Source organism: Mixophyes fleayi, chromosome 8 (genome assembly GCF_038048845.1).
Source record: "Mixophyes fleayi isolate aMixFle1 chromosome 8, aMixFle1.hap1, whole genome shotgun sequence".
In the NCBI taxonomy this organism is placed as follows: Eukaryota; Metazoa; Chordata; class Amphibia; order Anura; family Limnodynastidae; genus Mixophyes; species Mixophyes fleayi.
Genome location: NC_134409.1, coordinates 98,151,945 through 98,174,792, shown reverse-complemented (window position 1 = coordinate 98,174,792; position 22,848 = coordinate 98,151,945). Strand labels below are relative to the sequence as shown.

Here is a 22,848-nt window from a genome sequence, read left to right as displayed (position 1 = left end):
ATATAATATATGTGTGTGTATGTATGTATATATGTATATATATATATATATATATATATATATATATATATATATATATATATATATATATATATATATATATATGTATATGTTTTTGGTTTTACACCATTATCCATTATTTTTGGGAGCTGCACCATCTAGGACATCCAAATCAAAGTAGTGTCTATCTCCATGTACACACAAATATATGTTTTCTAACCCAGACACTAGTCCTGCATTTGCGGCTAATGCTACTTTCTAATATTGCAAAAAAGTTATTCTGTTTGCAGAAAGTTTCACATTTTAGATCAACCATTTTGCAAAGAGATGAGTACGTGATTTGTTATATATGTAGGATCCGGGTAAAGAAATAAAAAAATGCAAATATGTGATTATTATGAAAGAAATGCTTACTCCGGATGCATGTGTATGAGTTTATACGTTATAAGCTAGTAAAAGTTCCTATTGATTGCAGAAATTATTTTTTATCATTCTATTCTGAATACCCCAATTATACCATAGACTGTGGCCCTTAACTATAGAATTTGATATTATTCTAAAAACATATGCAAGCCAGTGTGGTGTTGCTGCAATACAATAAAGATTTATATTACTTCTCAATGGAAAATATGCAAAATTGTACCTTACAGCTGCATTACCACCTTATAAACATTTTTCCTAAGGTGCCCATCCCCTCCCCCTCCTCCAGCTGGAGAATGGTACAAAAACAGCTACACAGAGCAGCTCCTGGGACTGCTATGTATCTCTCACAGCCCTGGGCGAGAATTTGAGAGAGGTGTGAGCAGAAAGACCATTCACAAGCCGTAATGAAAAGACTGCATCCAGGCAGTGGTCCTCCTGCTCACATGGCCCCTCTGCAGCATTTAAAGTCGGAAATCCTAATTGGAAGTTCAGCATTGCATATTTTTAGTTTCACCATCACACTAATGTTTGTTGTCGGTATAATTGTATGCTAAATATTTTACATTGTAATTGTTATTTTAATACTGCATTGTAAATTCTGTGTTTGATGACATACATGGTACTGACTGCAAGGTACAGTCTCCCAAAATTGCAACTGTCGTGCCAGAACTGAAAACACATTATAAATATGTACTGCCAGTGGGCAGTATGTGGTGAAATGGTGGTACCCCCCCCCCCTCTTACCCCCTGCGATCGTGCAAAAGTCCGGTGTGTCTGTGCACTCTTAGAGGTTCTGATGTGATGTGCGGAAGCCAGCACCACTTGCGGCAGGTTACACTGTGATTTGACATCTTACCACTTGTGCATGGCTTGGATAATACATTTGAAGCTGTGTACTGGCATTAGGCTGTAATTTAACCTGCAGCTAGCTATGCTGGCTTCTACAGAGCAGCTAAACCATGAGAAAACATGGCATGCTGGACTTTTATAGTAGGATGATGTTAGGAGGAGGCAAGTGCTACAAATTCACTGTGTACTGCTCTTAGGCATTTATGTGCCTCAGATTTCATGTCTGCTACTCACAGTGGCCTCAATAGAAATGCCTTGCCATAAATGACTACCAGGGTGATCAGTCATTCTTTAATAGCAACACAGAATTTCATTAGTAATACACAACGTTTAATGTGTTCCTTTTCCTTTCAAACTACACTTAACTAAATAAAGTTTTTTTTAATTAGGGAATTTTCACCATAGTTGTGAGTGCTCCATATGTGATAAATATAAGGTGTGCTCACACTGTTTCACTGTAATAGTAAAGTCAAACAAGTGTTCCCCTGCCCTAAGATACTGAGAGAAGCACCGTGAAAACAGATGGTAGTTAAACACCTCAATATTTATTTATTTTTTATATTTCCTAATGTCTTTTGCTTGTATAGAAATATGTTGGTGTATAATAGGATACAAAAATCTCTACTATCACTGAATTCTGACATTGATCCCATACATACTGGCTTACTTATGTGAACAATACCATAGACATATTAATGTAGTCACTTCTGTAGTTTTGTATATGAGGTGTAAACTGGAGGTAAAACTTCCTAAAAAAGAGTGCTGCGTTCATAATATTGTTTATAAACACAGTCCTAGAAATAATCCTTGTCTTATTCCGTAAAAGCGTGGCTCTATATTCTGTCTTCCTTCTACTTCCTTCCTAGTGTTTCCTGTATACCTTAATCAAGTTAGGGCGTTATCGGCTCAACACTGCATTTCTGTCAGGCGGTTTGAAACACAAACATAAATATCTAATTCTAGCCTGAAAAACAGTAAGGCAGGATAGAGTCTGTAGACATGAGTTTAAGAAAGAAATTAACCCTTCAAGCTGCAATATCTTTCTTGATTTGCCCTTCTGGTTCTGTTCATGCCTTTCCTCATCTCATTCAGGCTTTTGAAGTGGCAGAACGTGAGCTGGAGATCCCAGCATTGCTGGATCCAGAGGACATGGTGTCCATGAAAGTGCCAGATCGCCTCAGTATCATGACCTACGTATCTCAGTTCTACAACCACTTCCGAAACTCCAATCCAGGTGATAGCATTAATGGTGGTGACGAGGGGGTCGGCCATTAGAATGTAATTCATAATCGCGCCTTTATTTTCCCTCCACAGCTGGAGTACCTCAGCTAAAACAGACCTCCGCACTGGAACCTGAAAACAGCCAAAAGACAGTTCCCCAGGTACAAAATAGAGGGTAGGATTCTGCTTCTGCTAGCAATGTAAGTGATGCTCCATTAAATGGAGATTAAATCGACATAGCAATACATCCCATATTACAGTGCATCAGTCATTGCAGCCAAATTGTCATGAACATGATTACAAATGTATGGTCATTATATCCCCATATAATATGGGTTAATATTGTAGCTTAGTAATAAGGCATGAAATATTATGTGTAACATAATTCCTAAATATGTGACCTCATATTCAGGATAACCTGGAGACCACCAGTGCTGCCAGTCGGGCAGCTCTGAGCAGCACTTGTACCTTATGCCAGCAGCATGTGCACCTTGTACAAAGATACCTGGCAGAGGGAAAGCTTTATCACCGGCAGTGCTTCAGGTATCTGTTACAATCATTACTTTTGCATGTTCTATTTTTCCCTCTTTGTAACTTTTTTTGTTATCTATTTAAATGTAATGTTTTTGTGCTCTATAGAGTATTCATTTCTCCAACAGCGGTTGGCATACACAGACAGCTAGCATAAATCTTCCCCAACCACGAAGAGGGCACCCTTGTATTCTCTGCCATACTCTGTTCTTACAGAAGACGGGGTGAAACTGGTCTCAGACACTTTTGTGTCTCAGGCCTTCATTTCTGACATGTAAGAATCAAATCTGTTTAGCTAAAATCCAAAGAATAAAGAATTCCCCCGTTCTTAGCTGCCAACCAGCAAAAAGCAACAATTTTAATTTGGCCTCGTTCACTACCAGTTGCTTCTTGATTTTTGTACGGCCAAAGTCTCTACCCCATAATTTAAAAACCTCAATAAAAATGTATTGAAATATAAACCCTGCCTTGGAACAATAAAAGCACTAGTCTTAGTTGCATACATTTGTAAATATATGTGTAAGCCGTCCACCATTTCCAAGAGGCTTCTGCTAATAGGATTATCCTAACTATAATTAGTAAACAATATTGGGTCCCATATATGTTTAATTTTTTTAAGTTGAGAACAAAGCTTCTGTTGAACCTGAATAGGTTAGTTCATTCAAAAAGTCACTATCCAAGTTGCTAGATAAATATTGGATATCTTTGATAAATATTTGGCTGTGAGTTCCATCTTGAGCCCAATTGGCACAGATTCTATTTACAAGTTTTCCTGGGCATCAGCCTTCCTGAAAATAGTTGGCAGATGAGCAATCCTGAGTCTCACAAGGAGAGACAGAATTATTTTGCCAAGGAGCGGTACCTCTTTTATGTCCTGCTATATATGTGTGTTTAATTGCAGAGCTTTGCGACACCTTTTTAATGTTCACAGTTAAAAAAATAAAAAGATCCATCACCCATTCTTGTGACATAAGATTTAGCGCTTGAGCAGCTTTAAATACACAAAGCTTTTTGCTTGGTTTATCCTCAAACACCGATTGATATGCAATAAATCAGGCTGGTCTTTTTCCTGTGGATACATTTTATTTATTTACATTAATGAACTGCCCAGAGAGAAAAGATGTGGATTTGTGAGTACAGCTCCTATGTTATAATGAAAGGACCATTCACAGGGCTTGTTGGAGGCCATTTTTCACTGCATGTTCAGACTTGCATCCCATGTTTGCCTGCGCTTTGGTGGCAAAGAACAGATATTGGTTCTCTGGCCCCTCTGATCCAGGAGAAGTGATGCAGCTCTGGATTCTTATTTAGGGGGGTAAGAGTGCCTTTTTGACAACGTTGCCCTTAATACTGGCGTTCACATTGGTCTTGCTTTTTTTTTTTTATTTCCTAGAAAACCATTCTGGAGGTAACTCAAAGTAGACTGTTATCAATGGAAATCAGGGGAAAAATAAATAATTCTGGCCAATAAAAGACACCAGAGGCAAAAGCCACAGGCCTTTGATTATGATTCAGACCAGCATAATCAGAGGATCCAGTAGTTGCACTTGTTTTGGGAATCTAGGACACATGATTAATTTCCACAACTAATTCTTTAATGCTAAACTTTCGATTATTACGTAGGTTTTACATAGTTCGTTCTGACTTTGCTAGTGTATAAATGAATATGGCAGTTTCTCCAAGAAGGAAAAAGTCATAGACTGCTTCTTAATTCTTAAAGTGCCCTCCTCTGGGTTAGGAAAACTTTACCACATCTGTCTGTGCCTCTCAATAAGCCGTTTAGCATTGGTGATTTTTTTTCATTGGTTAAAAGCAAATCCACTTTATTTGCCTTTCAAAAACCCCAAGGTGTAAGGAATGCTCCAGCACTCTACTTCCCGGTTCATACCGACCTGGTCCAGACACTGGCACATTTGTGTGTACACACCATCGGCCTCGTCCAGGCGCTAGTAGTCCGGAGTCTGTCGATGAAAGTGCTATGCAAAACAAGGTCCAGTACCCACCAAAGCCACGCACCCCACCGAAACCTCCACTTCCCAACAAACCTCAGAAAGATGTTGATGGTGTGCCAGAAACCCGACCAGTACCGACACCAAGAAGGACAAGTGACGTGGTTCCTCAACCTCTGCCGCGAGCACGGGCAGCAGCTGGGCAAAGTCCAGCAAGACCAACAAGTCTTATTAATGGTAAGATCATACAATATTATATGGCCTGGGTTGAATAAAGTAGCATCAGGGAGGATATGAGGATAGCTTATAAAGCAGAAAATTTACACATCTCTATGTAAAATTGCAATAACATTTTATTTTTATTTTAGGTGAGCAACATACGCTAACTCCACCTGTTCCGAAGCCAAGAGGCAGACAGAGGTCTTCTGAGGGGTAAATAGCCATGATTTACCAAGAAAAGTTTGTGCTAGAAATGAGAAAAATATATATATATTTTATTTCAAAAGCACAGGTGTAATATTTGTGATTAGTGGTGGGGCTTGGGGATCCAGTGCATGCTAATTTTGTTTAAAATAATTGCTATGATTTGCCTAATTGGTCCTTTTTAGGTGTCCAGTTTGTCCAAATACACAGTACCTTAATATGGATTTAACTATTAGTAGCTTATTAGGTGATGTGACTTTTCTTGTAGGGAGGAGGAAGGAAAACGTCATAAGGACCCCCCTTGGATTTCCTTGGTGCCTGCCACTGAGACTAAAAAACGAGCTGCCCCACCACCACCACCCGCAGCACAAAAGCAGGATGATGTAGAAAAGAGCAGGTCAACAGAAGATACAGCCAATCATAGTCCGTCTAAGCCCAAGCACTACAACCCATTTGAGGATCAGGATGAAGAAGAGGGAAATGAGAATACTTTAAAGCCAAATCACCCATGGTATGGAATCACCCCAACCAGCAGTCCAAAGCCACACAAAAAGCCAGCACCAAAAGCTCCAAATGCTTCTCCGTTGGGTAAGAGAGACGGTCTGCGTTCCTTCTTCTTTGTTCTATATTCTCACTGAACCAGATGGGCTGTGTTTTTACAAGGTTTAATAGCAGTTAGCTATCTTCATGACTAATTGCAATCCTTCTGTGTTTCTCCTTTGTTTAGGGGGATAAAATGTTTGCCATTTGCCTCATTGTGTTTCTGTTACTTACAAGCTAGTTCTCAGTCTTCCATTTTTATTGTACAGATATATTATGTAGTGAATATTAGTTGGTCATGTCTAGCTATGTGTGTTCTTTAGTATGTACTCTTTGTTTATACTGTCACGTTATAATGAGTTTTAAATACTGTAGACCACTCAGCAATTATCCTTTTGTCTCCAGTTCGCCACTCTGGTCTTCTAGCTTCCCGTCTGTCACATTCAGAGCCTCCTTCAGGAAGCCCATCCCCAGCTCTAAGCACAGAGAGCCTTCCCACAGAACCCTCCACAAGGGGCCACGAATTAGGGAGTGTTCCTAAGAGCTCCTCAGAACCAACTATTCACTCACCCACCACATCTGGACCACCAAATCAGGAGAGCCCAGACTTTCTCAGCCATTCCACAAATAGCCATGATCCAAGTAATCTATCCTCCAACACCAGTGTCTCCTCATCCAGTGACTTCGCCAATACAAGTGAGGTGCAGGGAATCCTGTCCCCAGCAAATAGAGACTCCTCTTGTGATAGTCTAAGGACTAGTCCTTGCCGACCAGCCCCACAGCCACCTGACCCGGACCTAACTACACCTTCTTCAGAAGTCAAACATCCAACAAAGGTGGGTGTAACTGCTTGTAATATAAATGTGGTAGGTAATAGTCATATTCTATTGTTGTACATAATGACCGTGTATTTGAATGCAGTACTTCAATCTAGGTGATGCATTAGATAAATTGAAAATGCGTTTGGCAAATTGACTGACGTATGACTTAACCAGAACAAGACATAATAGAAGTAAAGTTAAGGTGGTATATTTACTAAACTGCAGGTTTGAAAAAGTGGAGATGTTGCCTATAGCAGCCAATCAGATTCTAGCTGTCATTTTGTAGAATGTACTAAATAAAACTAGAATATGATTGGTTGCTATAGGCAACATCTCCACTTTTTCAAACCCGCAATTAGTAAAAGTAGCCCAAGGTGTTCATGACAGAGAATGAGTGAATGTAGGGTATGACCTGATCAGGTTAACCAAACATACATAGAAGGAGAAGGCTGAGTATCAGGGTAGCCCAGCACAAGCACAGTTCGAGCATGTAAATGTGTTCAGTGATATCCATACTAGAAAACTATGGTCTTTCCAAAACTCATCAGGAATGAGAAATAATGACATTGTTTACTCTGTTTATCCTAAAGAGGGTACCCTGTTTCTGTTTGTCTGTGGAATCTGGTATAAAACAAATTTTGTATATCCAGAACTTGTTGATTAATTTTGCATGCAAATTTTCCAAGAATCTGTTGTGTAGTTTTCTTTTACACTTACCAAAGCTTTCAGGTTTGAAAGTCCTTAGAGCCCAAAGGAGCAATGAGAATTAATATAGACATATCTGTTAGGCTATTGTTATTTTAGTCCTTTTCACTATTTGTGAGTGTGCATGTTAGCCACAGATTTGCATATCCCTATTTATAGCCACAGAGAACAGGTCCCCCACTGTATCTAAAGACTCTGGGAATAGAAATGTTTAAAATATAACAAATTGACATCTGCTATTAGTGTAGTAGCAGTTGGAACACCTTTTCATTTATTGGCAAGTCCTTGTTGCTGTGACTGACAGCCTGTGGGTGTAGCGTTGTTGTTCGCTAAACACATCTGTTATCAAAGTGATACATATCATTTATGCAGATAAAGCCTACTGTTTTGTGGGGGAAAAAACAACTTTGTGATCTATATTTGCCACTCACTATTTGACTATTCTTTCAGGCTTTATGCAAAGAGAATCCATTTAATAGAAAGCCCTCCCCAATCACTTCTCCCACCAACAAAAAAACCAAGAAAGGTCCGAAACCGGCACGTCCGCCTGCACCAGGGCATGGCTTCCCTCTTATCAAACGCAAGGTGAGATCAACAACAGTTCATTCCTTATCTACAATTCAGTCTTGGAAGGTAACTGTGAGCTCTGTTTGCAGTTTGTGGTTCAGCTTTACAAGGTATTCAGTAAGATTTAGTGGAATACCCAAGAACTACATTTTTGGAAGATGCTCAGGCAGGGCAATAGACATCAGATTCAATATATTCATTTACTTTCGTTTACTTTACCTCATCTTACCAATCCTCTGCCTTCTCCCCACCCACAGGTTCAAGCTGATGACTACATCCCAGAAGATGAGATTCAGATGGAGATGGAGTCAATTGAGCTGCGGCTGGATGAGCTGGAGAGGCGGGGAGTGGAGCTTGAGCACAAGCTGCGCAGGCTGGAGGATGGTGAGAAGAAGGAGAGATGTTTGCTATAAAGTAAATGGGAATGGTGGTAGTTTGTAATTGTATCCTCTTCACACAGAGACAGAAGAGGACAGTTTGTTGGTGGATTGGTTTAAACTGATTCAAGAGAAGCACACCCTGGTGCGCAGAGAATCAGAGCTTGTGTACACGTGAGTATAGCCGCTATGAATCTCTGTTTTCAGTAGTGTAAGGGAGAACAAGAGTGGAGGCCAGAAAATAACTGGTCCTTCTTAATCAGAGCAGAGAAACCTTTTGTAACATCATACAAGGGATGTAAAAGAAAACAATGTTCCTTGCTCTGTTGGATACCAAGTGGGCTTATTGTAGGACACTGCCATTAGATCAGACCACAACTTGGAGCCAGTTAGAGGAAGCTTATATCAGTAGTTATGAGTGGCTGCTGGCATCAGTAACATATTACATTTGTATCTGTCGTTTCCTTCCAGCACCAAGCAGCAGAGTCTGGAGCAGCGTCAGGCAGATGTGGAGTATGAGCTTCGCTGCCTCCTGAATAAACCAGGTAAATCGAATGTCTGTTAGTGGGGACACCTCTGTATGTGGCTCCACACATTGTTTTCTGCTCTCTTTTTGGGGAAATTGGAGTTGTCTGTGTGTTCGATGAGTTCGATTCCCGACCATGGCCTTATCTGTGTGGAGTTTGTATGTTCTCCCTGTGTTTGCGTGGGTTTCCTCCCACACTCCAAAAACATACTGGTATGTTAATTGGCTGCTATTAAATTGCCCTTAGTCTCTCTGTCTGTGTGCGTGTATGTTAGGGGATTTAGATTGTACGCTCCAATGGGGCAGGGACTGTTGTGAATGAGTTCTCTGTACAGCGCTGCGGAATCAGTGGCGCTATATAAATAAATAATAATGAAATAGGTCTATCAATCGATATAGTTGATGTGCTTTCCAAACTATAACATTTGGACAAAGCATTTCTCAGATATGAGAGTAACTGTGTTTCATTCAGCAAGAACACCTTTACAAAACATAACTGTTTCAGCATAATTCTCCTATATCAGCATAATTCTCCTATATACAAACACTTCTGTTACCCCTTACAGAGAAAGACTGGCTGGATGAAGACAAGGAACGAGAGCAGGTACTAATGCAAGAGCTGGTGACTCTGATTGAGGAGAGAAACGCTATCGTTAAGTGCCTCGATGATGACAGGCAAAGGTACAAATGGCAATACTATACCATGAATAAGACTATACATTGCATGGCTTCATGTTGAATTACTAATTTAATTACAAAAGAAAACTTCTAATTCCATGTAGGATTCAGCCAGAGTCCTATACTAAATATCAATATGTAGTTACAAAATTAAGTGGAGGGGTCAAAAGAGATCTAAACTTTGTAGTTTAACATCTGTGAATAACAACCATAATATAACCTATTAAAAAATGAGCATTAAATCAGTATTTTAGATTTTTCAGAATCCACATTTTCAGAAAATAAAAATAGTGCTGGTTTCAGTGAATCCGCATACTTGCTTGCTACTTGCTTCTGGGATTTTGAAAGTTTTAGCATCAGACGTAAAATATGTTTTTCTGTTTTCATTCCTGTATTTGAGTGTTATATGCCCAGGGCATTCTTTACTCTATACGTGTTCTACAAATGATTTCTATGCCACAATGTAATTTTCCTCCAACTATTACTTCCCTCCTCATGTAATGAAAACTGTTCTACAGGTAACTGTGGAAAAATATATTTTTGCCCCCAATTTGACTCCAATTGAGATGTTTAGAAAATAAGGACAAATATTTTATTTATTGCTATAGAATATGACAGCTTTTGTAAGCTACCTGTGGAAGAGTTTTCAGAAACGTCCCGATTATGATTTTGTGGACATGGAGACAAGTTCTACTGAATTATTACTGTTAACTGTACCCAGTCCACAGCTTCTGTGACCCACTGAATTTCCTTATGGGTGCACCTGAAGTTTTGACCACTCATGACTATAGTTTTTACATCTCAGCCATATTAATAACTACTAGACAGACCTATCCACGTGCATTACATTCTCCTTGAGATTGGTATTCTCCATTCACTTTTAACTATACTGTTTTCAAAGCCTTCAAACTATTTTTTGCCTTTAAGGGACAGTCACTTTTGTATTAAAATGCAAAATGTTTGTTTTTGTCAGTATTTCATTACAATGATGATGATATGGGTAGAGCAACAGCTATATTTGTTGGAAGGGATGGGCAGGTGTAATGACTTCACTGCATCCTCCTTCAATCCTTCATTTCAGCCATTACAGAGATCAGCAGAGAACAGAAATCGTCTGTTGATCTCTGACCACTGCAGCATTCACTGCTACATGAAGTTTGGAATCCAGCAGAATTACCATAACAGGGGAAGAGCCCTGGGTTGCCTAATACTCCAAAAATATTCTGGAACTTATAGTTCCACAACATCTGCAGAGCTACAGCCTAATAATGTTTCTTACTTTATGCATGGGCCATAATCATTCTGCTTCAGAGGTACCATTAATTACCCAGAAGCCTACAGCCTTGGCGCTTGGAGTGTAGGGAGGACAGGGGTCAAGGCATTTTTGTCCCCCAAGCTCCCCCACACTGTTTATGTTAATTACATTTTAATGAAACAGAATACATGCAGACCCAGCCTTCAAAATTATTTATTTAAAAAGGATAAATGTCCAATATAAAAACTTCTGTGTTTCTGTTCTTGATTCATCATAGTCCAGCACTGACTGTGCTTTTAGCAGACTTGTACTGAAAAAAAATAAAATAAAATCTAGAAAAATTAGAAAATCCTTGAAAAAATCCTCCTCCGACGAATCGTTAGACCAGACTGATGTTAACTAAATAACATAAAGGGTCTCATCTACTCCCAGTGTGAATGGCTTAATAGCCAAGCAATGAGAAATGTTTTAAAATCATTGTTTGGCCAGTACAACTGTGAGCAGCGCGCTCTGTATGCTTCATGTAATTTTCCCATAGTACATTTGGGGAGAAAAACATGGGTGAATTAAGTTTTACCTTTCACAAATTCTCAGGATTTGTTCTATTTTCAATGTGTAAAGAACCTCCCATCCGCAAAGTGTAAATACATTTATGTATATTTTCCTATTGTACATGCTAATTTACACAATTTATCTTTTTTATTTCTTAAAGGGTTAGTTGCTCTCAAATAGTGTTTCTTTTTCATCCTATCTGGGGGACACTGCTACCATGGGTTGTATGAGGGGAGCGTGGAGTTGGCACTTAACTAGTTAACGTGTTTAAGGTAACATGCTGACAGACCCCCTTTCCTCTGCAACCCCATGTAGCTCCACAGTTTAGTTTAAGTGCTCATGAGTTGGGCTTACTTTTATTGCTAGCAAGGTATTTTAATTTATTTTCTGTGCCTTTCTTTAGCTAAGCTAGTGTGCACTATTAAGAAGATGTAGCACTCTACTTGCAGTATTGCTGCGCTACAGCTGTCAGAGGGTAAGAGTCGGACGGCTCTCACTGACAGCACCTGCGGTTTTCAGTGCTGACAGGCCGCTTATTGAAGCCACTGTCACACTGTAGAATTCCCAATATACCAGCGCTGACATCAAAAGCAGAGAGCGCTGGTAATCAGAGCGGTGGTGGCCGCCATCTTCCCAGGACGATACCAAGTCCCCTCTTCAGGAAAGGAGAGAGGGGATAGAGGTAGTGCACATACTTTACATTCTAAAAATGCCCACTGACAATAGATTGCTGTGGCTTCTTATATTTTAAGCCTGCAATGAACAATCGATGGAACAAGAGCAACCATTCACAAATGTAACAGGCAGGGGGGATGGAACTACTGTAAAAGAGCTCCCCCCACCTCTGAAAACTCCTGGAATCTTTCTACAAAGACTGCCTGGGAAAAGAACAGCAGACACTCCTCAGACTGACACTGGAGTTGAACTGCTGACAGGCTCCTCTCCTGCTGTGCTGTACTAGTCTTGTGGAAGGCTAAGTGCCAGATCATTATATTTTTTTCTATACTTATGCTCCTTGTGTTCTAACTGATAGGGGTATATTAGTAACTGTGTTTTATTGAATTCTGCTCACAATTTTATTGCGTGTCACGCATAAAGGTATTGTGAGATACTACTTTTGAATGACAGTCATATATTATACTTTCATTCTGTTGTATGGGACACGATTTCCATTCATAAAAGTCTAATTAGGGAAAGACACCCCAAGCAAATTACTTCACCTGTTCAAAGTGTACAGTTCAGTTACCAGGGGGATAACTGGACCTAGGGGCACTTTTGCATTGACTGCGATGTGTGGGCTCAGGCCACACAGGCCCAAACAAGTGCTCCACCACTAGAAGAGGAACCAGTATGGGCAGCTTCACTGGCACAGTCTGTAGCGACAACAGCTGCTCACTGGCCCGGCAGAGATACCAGCGTTTGCTGTGATTCTCCCCTCCACCTCAGTAGCAGTCGATGGAGACAAGTTCTACTGAATTATTATTGTTAACTGTAACTAGTCCACAGCTTCTGTGACCCACTGAATTTACTCTATGGGTACACCTGAAGTTTTGATCACTCATGATTATACAAAGTAGCAGTGACCGCTGAGATTGCTGTTTTTAACCGGCTGGTCCATCATCCTCCCTCGCTATCCCAGGCCCTCTAGCAGGAGAACCGGCTTGGTCCACATCCTTGGTCAGAGGCCTAGACTGGTTAAATCGGTTCTTGAACTCACCAAGACCTCCACTGTTAAAGAACAACCGACTGACACAGCTCCTCTAATCCTCTTCTTTCTCTCTCTGATTCTAAGAGATCACCAGAAGAGAAGGGTGAGCTCATAGATGATTCTGATTCCCCGCAGGTTATATGGACCCCAAGACATCAGGGTATTGACGACCTAGTACTGGCAGTGCATGAAGCCATGGACTTTTTGGGCAACAAACCAGGGTCTCTTTAAGAAAATTAAGAGACATGCGATCTGTTTCCCACTGTCAACAGAGCTGAAGAAAATTGCAGAATCAGCCTGGAAACAGCCAGACCACATGTTCATTATCCCACGGGGTTTCATTACCCTGTATACCTTGCAGGCAGAGAATCTGGCCCGTTGGGAACAGATACCAAGGGTTGATACACCTGTAGCACGCCTAACTCACCACACTACACTTCCTGTGCCGGGAACAGACACCCTGCAGGATGCCACTGACTGCAAAGTGGAGGGATTTCTAAAATCCATCTATGTAGCGTCGGGTACCTCCCTTACACCCATGTTATCATCAGCATGGGATGCTAGGGCTATGGAAAAATGGGCTAACTAGTTGGCGGCGGGATTGCAGGACTCGGACCTGCTGCTCTTGCCCTACACCTGTATGTCGCTGCCCAAAACGCAGCCTCTATTTTGTCCTCTGTATCTGCAGTGGAAGCTGGGAGGGATACTCGGGCTGAGTTCCTGGGACCCAATACAGATTTAAAAAAAATTGTTAGAAGCTCTGTCTTACTTGGACGTTGTATTGTTTGGTCCCGAATTGGACAATATTATTTGATAGACCTCTGGAGGTAAAAGTACCTTCGTTCCAGTAAATGTATCAAAGCCAAGAGCACCAAGATTTAGTTAATTTTGCCCACCTTTTCGGGGTAGGGGCCTCCAGAAGAGGCCAGGCGATCAGAGGACACTCTCGCAGAGGTATGTCCTCCTACTCCGCACAAGGTCCCGCACCTAAAACTTCTGGAAAAACCGACAGCGCGACAGTCATTCACCTCTCCTCACAGCTGCTGGAGTGGACAGATGCCTATGACTTTTCTGGGATCAGTGGGCAGCATCCTTCCAGGATTGTTGGATGCACGGGATCATGACGAGGGGCTACATGATCGTACGTCTGGTTCTCTGCAACCCCCCTTCCCTGTGACCCAGAAAGAAGACAGGCGATGCTTCACTGTATTTCTTCTCTTCTTTGCGGCGGGGTCATCTGCCAAGTTCCTGTGAGCCATAGAGGTAAGGGGGTTTTACTCAAACTTCTTTTTGATTCCAAACCGGATGGCTTATTCCAACCCATTCTAAATTTAAAGATGCTAAATCTAAACCTGCGAGTGGACAGATTTCACATGGAATCCCTCAGATCAGTGGGTTGGGAACAAATAAATTCCTAGCGTCGATAGATATCCGGGATGCATATTTTCATGCCTCCAATTACGGTAGGACATTCTCACTACCAGTTCAAGGTGCTCCCCTTTGGCCTCTCCACAGCGCCAAGGGTGTTCACAAAAATTAAGGCGGTAATGGAAGCCCCTCTTTCTTCAATGGGAGTGAGAATAGGGCACTATCTGGATGACCTACTCATCAAGGCCAGCTCAGATCCGCTGCTGCACAAGCACCTGGCCCTTACCATTAAGATCTTGGAACTCCATGGCTGGATTATAAATCTCTAGAAATCCCAGTTAGTTCCTGCCATAGGTTGATCTTCTTGGGGGACTCATCATGGATACCAAGGAACAGAAAGTATTCGACGATCTTTCAAGAACACAGCGGTGTGGGTTCTGGCCAGCCGCAGACCGTCCATGCTCTTTTGCATGCGGCGCCTTGAAAAGATGGTGTCAACCTTCCAAACATTCCCAGTGCTTCCACTAGGATCTATTGGTGAAGTGGTCAGACTCCCATCTGAGATTGGAATATCAAACAGTTTAATTGTCACCCGAGGCGTGGGTATCCCTCTAGTACTGGATGGTCCAGGACTACCTGTCGGTAGCCAGGTCCTTTGCCCCGTAGTCCTGGACCATAGTAACCACGGATGCCAGCCTTTGGGGGTGGGGGTCTGTGGTCCTTCGCCTTCAGGGACTGTGGCCGCCTCAGGAGGTCTCCTTTACGATCAACATCCTGGAATTGGAGGCCATGTTGCTGGCCATACAAGGGTCAGGGGTCCCCAGTCCGTCTACAGTTCGACAATGCCACGGCTGTGGCCTATGTCAACAGGCAGAGCGGGACCAGAAGCGCTGGGGTGATGCGGGTGGCAACTCAGATCTTGACCTGGGCAGAACTACACATCCCCTCATTTTCGGCAGTATTCATCCCAGGAGTCCAGAACTGGGAGGCAGAGGTCACTCCATCCGGAACCCTGTGGTGCTGGTTCCCGGGCCTGGATCTCATAGTGTCAAGACACAACCCCCCTGCCCCAATTCCGATGCTTCCCCGTGTCCTCAGGTGAGTCAATTAAGGAAGACTTCCAGCTCCTGCTTGGCTGCATTGAGTCTGGTTCCCAGATACACTGTTCATGGCGGTGGGTCAAGGACATCGTCTGCCACTTCAAGACAACTTTCTTCCACTCCAAGGGCCCTTTCGACATCAGGACCTGCCTCGGCTGTCTTTAACGGCATGGCTGTTAAAGCCAGCCTCTGGCGGTCCAGAGGGTTCTCTTCCAGGGTTCTGAACACTCTGCTGTGGACTCGAAAACCCATTTCAGCTCGCGTTTACCACCGCATCTGGCGCACCTACAGTATGTGGTGTGAAAGTCAGGCCTGGCACTTCCTTTCGTCTTCCTCCAGGATGGCCTAGATGGTGCGCTCTAAAAGGTTAGGTTTCAGTCCTCTCTGTGTTCTTCCATCTTCGCCTGGCAGACATGCCGGACATACGGACGTTTCTGCATGGAGTCCTGCATATTCAGCCCGACCACTGAACCTTGGGATATGAACTTTGTGCTCACTATGCTTTAAGGGTTCAAAGGGTGGACCTTGCAGTTGGCGGATTTTCACTCGACAGGGAAGGTGGCGTTCTTGCTGGCCATTGCATCGGCTCGCAGAGTATCTGAGTTGGGGGCCCTTTCATCTCGCAACCATATCTTATAGTTCACAACGACAGGGCAGTACTCCGTACGGTTCCCTCCTTTCAACCCAAAGTGGGTTCGGGATTTCACATAAATCAATAAATCGTGGTTCCTGTATTCAAAGAGGTGGCGGCAACTTCAAGACCTAACCTCATGGCGTTTCTGGATGCGGTTAGGGCTCTCCACATTTATGTCGGGTGGACGTCACAAATCCGGTGCACGGATTCCTTGTTTGCCTTGTTTGTTCCCCATGAACGGGAATGGTCAGCATGTTGCATTAAACAAGTTAACTAGCTAAGTGCCAACGCTCTCCTCATACAACACATGGTAGCAGTGTACCCCAGATGGAATCGGAGAAACGGATTTATCGTAAATATAAAAATCTTCTTTTTAAACTTCATTTCGGTTATCAGCTTATTGGCCCTTCTCGCAGCTCCAACTACAATCTAAGGTAAACAACAGTACATGCTTATTCTAATTGTTTCACAGAAGCACTGAAGCATGCTCTAGGAACCAGACAGTGCAAGTGTGAGGGGAGAGATCATGTTCAAATATTAATGAAAAAAATATTTTTTTTTTATTCAGGCATGCAAATATAGGAAAGCAAATACTAAATGTTATGTTTGTATCTTTTCACTAGTGTGACAAGAGCCCCCCACTAATTATTTATGCTGTTGTTGATGCTTCAATTGTAATGCTCTGATTGTTCTATCATGTCCACTTCTTCCCAGAGACGTCCAGGAAGAATGAAAACCATATGTGCACTGTCCCTAATAGAACACCCCTAAGATACATTACTCTTTTTATATTTGTGGGTATTATTGACTCTGGGCAAGATATAAGGTGCGCCAACAAAGATTATGGTCCTGGTCACCTCTCTCCGAGATTCTAATTTTCCCTCCATGTTGTTGTAGTTCCTCCAATAAGATGATACATTGGATGATTGTGTACACATATCTTGCTTTGTGCACAACGAACAGAAATGCTGTATGAATAATAAGTGCTTTGAAGTGACAGCTCTTTGCAGGCCACTACTTGCTGCTTAATGACTGTAAATTCAGCATGATGTCTGGGCTTCCTTTATAATTTACACAATCCATATTACATCATTCTAATCCTTTTTAATTTACATAATTATAAAACTTTTAAACCATGTTTAGATCATAATGATTTAATCATTGGGTGCAATGTTAGTGGCACTGTTGACAACAACATTAGTGCACGGGATCTCTCCCCCCCCACCTCCTGGCTCTTACTGATACCAGTAATCTGTGTGTTCCTACAGAAACTTGGAAACAAAATAACATTTTTTGCTTGATTTCTCTGCAGGGAGGAGGAGGAAGACAAATTAATAGAAGCAATGATCCAAAAGAAAGGTAAGGGGACTGAATGTGTATGGGAATTATGGTCCTCCTTTTAGAGTAGGCTGCAGTTTTGTCCAAATGCGAGCATAAAATAATGGCTGCAAAATTGCCTTAAGGATACATGCAACTCAAAATACATTATAAATATGCGGCAGCATCAAGATGCATTATAAGTGCATGTTGATGCGGCAGTCATCATCAAATCGCCCTTTCTTTACCACTTTTTATAGTCTCTTAAATCCATAAAGAATCTTCTGTCTTAAAGTACTCCAATAAAATAAAGAGTACTTGATTTTAGCGGAGCCACAATAATGCAATTAAAAGATAGGCAAACAGACGAACATATCTGTTTTTCCCACACGCAATGCAATCTGATTGGCAGTTCACGTATTGACCCCATTCATTCATTCAACCCACAGCTCTGCTAGAGGTAAGTTATGTCGTTATCTCAGGGTTTTTTTAGTTGGGTTTTTTTTACAATTGGACTTCAGGGTAGAAGAAAGATGATTCTTTATGGTTTTATGCAACAATTTTGTTATGCAACAATTTGTGAGAGTATTTTTTTTCTAAAGAACAATTCAACATTCGGGGGTATATTTACTTAACTGTGGTTTGAAAAAGTGGAGATGTTGCCTATAGCAATCGCACTAGTTATTTATTTAGCACATTCTACAAAATGACAGCTAGAATCTTATTGGTTGCTATAGGCAACAATTCCACTTTCTCAAACCTGCAGTTTAGTAAATATACCCCTCGGTGTCTGTTTTGATTTTTGTTTCTTGTCAATTTATTACTATTAGGTACTTTTGTGGTACTTATTCCAGCAGGCCAATGCTGCCAGGGCATACTTACACTTATAGTTACACAAGCTCCAGCGTGCTTTGGCAGTTATAGGTATGCTGGCACTTGTAGTTCTTGTTGCACCTTATCATTTGACTATAATGTAGTGACATAATGCATAAAGGGTTTTACTAATGAATGGATAAGCTGAAAATTGGTTCTGCCCACAAAATGGCTACATCCACTAAACCGAAAACACAAGTTGCTTAACAAAAAGAGAAGCTAGTAATAGCATTCAAATATATCTATGTAAAAGTTCCCATACCTTGACAGAACTTGGCATATTTTCACATTGTGAAACAGACGAAAGAGAAAAAAGATGGATTGACAGAGCACTCCTATCCACACTAGATCAATAGTTAATATCAATTTGTATCGGGCAAATTGCCTTTATTAATAGTCATAGAAAAAACATATCTATCCAAATGATGTAGTTAAACCTCATTGGTAAAAAGTGAAATATTAAAATAAAGAAAAGATATTAGTGAAAAGAAAAGGTAGTAGTGTATTAAAAACATAGGATAGTGGAGCCAGATAGAGAAACGGGGAGTATATATTGACTCGCTACAAATCGGTATAGTAGTCACCCTTAATTCCACAACTGGTAATATATTAGGGCAGGTGAAGAACTAGTGATAATATCCCTTGATGGAATGGGAGAGCATAAGGAAAAAATATCTATAGATATAGTGTGTACTGACTAGTAATGACAAATAGTATCAGAATGTAATGGGACATCTATAAAGGATTGTCCTTGGGGAAAAAGATATTATATCTAGTGAAATACTATTGTCCCAATGAAAATGCTCATTACTGATATCTATATGGTTCCAATACACTTGAAAGGATTATATCTACTCCATTATCTTTCAAAATAATGTATATACAACGCATCAGGAGACTAGTGGGAAAAGGATATGTACAAATATTTATATTTTATTATTGTACTAATCCCACATTCAGTACGGTCACCATGTGATTGATGTAGCTGGATCTGTGATACTGGGATATCAAGGCAGCTTTTAAATGAAAGATTGTGCCCACCAGGTATGACTCATTATAGCTCTCTCTAAATAGCCTTGAACTAAATAATAAAGAGGGATATACTAATCGTGCATATCATCCCCAGAATGGAAAATACATCCATTGGTTGTAGTGATTACCCTGTATTCCCTGCTAAATGATATAAAGAAACTCTATTGTGCATTAAAATTTGACCACATAGTTGGTACTAACACAAGCGCTCGCGGCATCGCCGCACACTGGCTCCACTTCCGGGTATGACGTCAATGTTGACGTCAATTACCCACAAGCCCCAACGAACGTTTCACTTCGGAAAGGGGATATTTTCACATTGTGTAACATTTGCTATGAAGCTAAATGCAGACTTTTGTTCTATGCTATCAGCCATTTCAGGCTGCAGATAGGCTGGCTGCAGGAACTTCACATTTTTTTTAACTTTCTTTACATTTGTATATAATCGCGCTTTTTTTAAAAAACACTCATTACTATGATTTTCTTCACTTTTGTCACATTGCCACCACACTAGCTCATCATGGTAGTTCTCAGTCAGCAAAAGCTAAGGTTGTTAAACGGATAGAATTATATTATCCATCTATAGTACTTTCAACAGAAATAGGTGCCCTTTGCATGGTTTTCTCACAAGTATTTTAATTTCACAAGGTTAGTTCCAGCATAAGGGGTTTTGTTGCTCTTTTAAGGAAAACAAATGCTATGAATAGTCCATATGGCTCTTTTTTTCACATATAACCTGCATTAAATCGATGATAGAGAATCCTTTCAGGGAGAAGCCAGGGCTATGGCCTGAGGCTTTACTCAAACTAAAAATTCACAGTGGATGGGTCAAGCATTTCTTTTATCTGTCGTCGCTGTGTTTTATGAGTCGCATTTAATCTATTCTTGGTTCTTTGATGTGGTTTGTTGTCCTCCTTTTGTTATTATTTCTCTACTTCTGTAATTTCACATGCTCCAATATAACTTTTCTGTCCTGTCCTTTCTAGCAATCTTAGCACTTTTATATTCTTTATATTGTTTATCTCTTTCAGATTTCCACACAGATCCTCGTAAGAAGAAGAAAGGGAAATTCAAACACATGAAAGTTCTCAAGCTTCTTTCTCCAAAACAAGATGCAAAAGCTAAGAGCCCAAAGGACAAAAATCGAGAGCAAGTGGGTGGGGCCAAGAGGTAGATTTGTAGTGGAGATGGACACACCACTCGCCCTATCTTTGCTGTACCTTGCTTTCCATTAAAGACTATACTGACCATCTCCTGATGCACAGTACAGGAGTCTCCCTTAACACAACATGACTTGCAAACCACAGCAGGTACCGAGAAAAGGTTTTCATTTATCAGACTAAACTTGCACACGGCAGTGAAGCATGTAAGATGACATAAGCGATATACAAATGGTCATATTTCCAGCTCTTCTGAAGGGAGTTGGTAAATCAATGGCTGACGGTCAAAAACCTCTTATTCACTCCGTATATTTAACAACAATTTACCAAGTAGTACTTTAAGTTTTATGACTCGGCACCGCTTAATAATCTGGTTGGGGGCCTTTTATGCCCTCCAACCCCTCCTTGGTTCTTGATCAGTCAGCCCAAGAGCTAATTAACGCTGATTAATTAGGGTTTTGTTTTTTTTCTTTTCCATTGATATTATGCAAATGGAGAAAAGATTTCACAAACTTGTATTCCAATAGACTTTGTTCTCTTCTAAGGAAAACACCCTATTCTAAATGCAGAAGTCAATGTTGCTAATTATTCTATTTTTATATGTTAAGCAGCAATGTTTTCACATGATTTCCAGTCAACTATGCTGCTGAAAATGTTTTATTTTTAAAACCAAGATACATCCTGCAGCTGGCAGGAATTTGAGTGTCTTGTAACAGAAGCTTGGAAAGTTATCATATTAAGTATTGTTTACCATCTTTCAGGGAGAGGTTACTAATGAATGTTTTAGTTGAGAACACAGTTGTAGATCAACATTCTTGAAATTACTTTCCAACCTTTAACAGATAAATCTGGGTCATTCTTTTAACTATTGTGCTACCAGTGCAAACATATGACATATGACCAAATTGCTGAACAATGCATTAATGCACATTCCCTTCTGTTCCATCATCTAGTATTCCATTTTCTGGTGGAAGTAAGAACTTAGTAAGACTCTCTGCAGCATAGGAGTCATACAGTGCTCGTCCAGGATGCTCTATTTTCAGAATAGGGAAATGCATAGGTCCTGATTGATATAACGTGTGACATTCCATCTAAAAAAAAAACAACTGAAAAAAAAACACTGTCGGCTACTTCCCAAGACAACGCCTTCTTCCATACAACAGAGCTCCCTCCACGTTTTAAAATTCCTGCATTGTCATGTGGTGTGTTAAAAACATCAATGTGACAATCTTAAAAGGAACTAAATTTCATGACTAGCTTTACCATTAAGTGCCACGTGTTTCATTTTTACTTCTGTTTTATTTCTGTATTGTGAGATTTTTAACTGTTTTTCTTAACTGAAGCTGTGCCAGAACAAATCATGCTGATTACTGTCTAGCGAGAGCTGCCTATGGGGGGAAAAAGTTAAGGCTCTTTTAATGATGGGTTATGGAGCCAAATGAATAATGAATGTTCTCTAGTGATATTTGTGGTTGATCTGCACAAAGATGGATTCTCATTGTGAAAGCAAAGCTATTGGCCTAAACATTACATTTGCTCCGTGAGCACAGCTTCTTTAGCCACAAGGATTTATGCTCATTTCAACACCCCCTCCAGTTTTGAGGATGAGAGGAGTTAATGACCTTTAAAGCGTAAAACATTCCTAACCATAATAGTAGATTGCATTCCTCAGAAAACAGATTTGTGACAGTTTTAACAAGGAACAATACAGTTACTAGACAATTAAATATGTTTCAAGAGTTGAGAATGCACTTATACCATAGGGTATCTAGAATAGCAATGGCACTGGTGCAAAGGTAACTCACCTGGCTCCTTGCCTGTAACTCTGACTTTGTGAGTCACTTTGTAAGTATCAACGATGCCTGATTCATTAAGCAAAGTTAAGTAAAAAATTGAGTAAGTAGTCTCCAGGACAAAACCATGTTACAATGCAGGGGGTACAAATTTGTTTTCCTATTTTGCACATAAGTTAAATACTGTCTGTTTTTCATGTAGCACACAAATATCAACTTTAAATTTCAGTGTAAAAAATAAGCTAGCAAGTATTTGTGTGTTACATGAAAAACAGACAGTATTTAACTTATGTGCAAAATAGAAAACAAATTTGTACCCCTTGCATTGTAACATGGTTTTGTCCAGGAGACTACTTACTCAATTTTTTACTTAACTTCGCTTAATGAATCGGGCCATCTGACAGTGTCCAAAATTAAATAATGCCCCCTCCTCTCACCACCTTGTT

General features: G+C 40.6%; 1 protein-coding gene across 1 annotated transcript in view; it reads left to right on the top strand.

Moving 5' to 3' along the window:
- MICALL1 (MICAL like 1) overlaps positions 1–22,556 on the top strand; it is a 31,819-nt gene extending 9,263 nt beyond the window's left edge. Inside the window, exons 3-16 of the mRNA XM_075182968.1 lie at positions 2,365–2,506; positions 2,587–2,654; positions 2,906–3,036; positions 4,873–5,210; positions 5,342–5,405; positions 5,665–5,984; positions 6,342–6,772; positions 7,913–8,047; positions 8,287–8,413; positions 8,490–8,580; positions 8,878–8,951; positions 9,499–9,613; positions 17,540–17,586; positions 20,481–22,556. Coding sequence (XP_075039069.1) covers positions 2,365–2,506; positions 2,587–2,654; positions 2,906–3,036; positions 4,873–5,210; positions 5,342–5,405; positions 5,665–5,984; positions 6,342–6,772; positions 7,913–8,047; positions 8,287–8,413; positions 8,490–8,580; positions 8,878–8,951; positions 9,499–9,613; positions 17,540–17,586; positions 20,481–20,623 — 2,226 coding nt within the window. The 3' untranslated portion in view covers positions 20,624–22,556. The remainder of the gene's footprint in view (positions 1–2,364; positions 2,507–2,586; positions 2,655–2,905; positions 3,037–4,872; positions 5,211–5,341; positions 5,406–5,664; positions 5,985–6,341; positions 6,773–7,912; positions 8,048–8,286; positions 8,414–8,489; positions 8,581–8,877; positions 8,952–9,498; positions 9,614–17,539; positions 17,587–20,480) is intronic.
- The last annotated feature ends 292 nt before the right edge of the window (positions 22,557–22,848 follow it).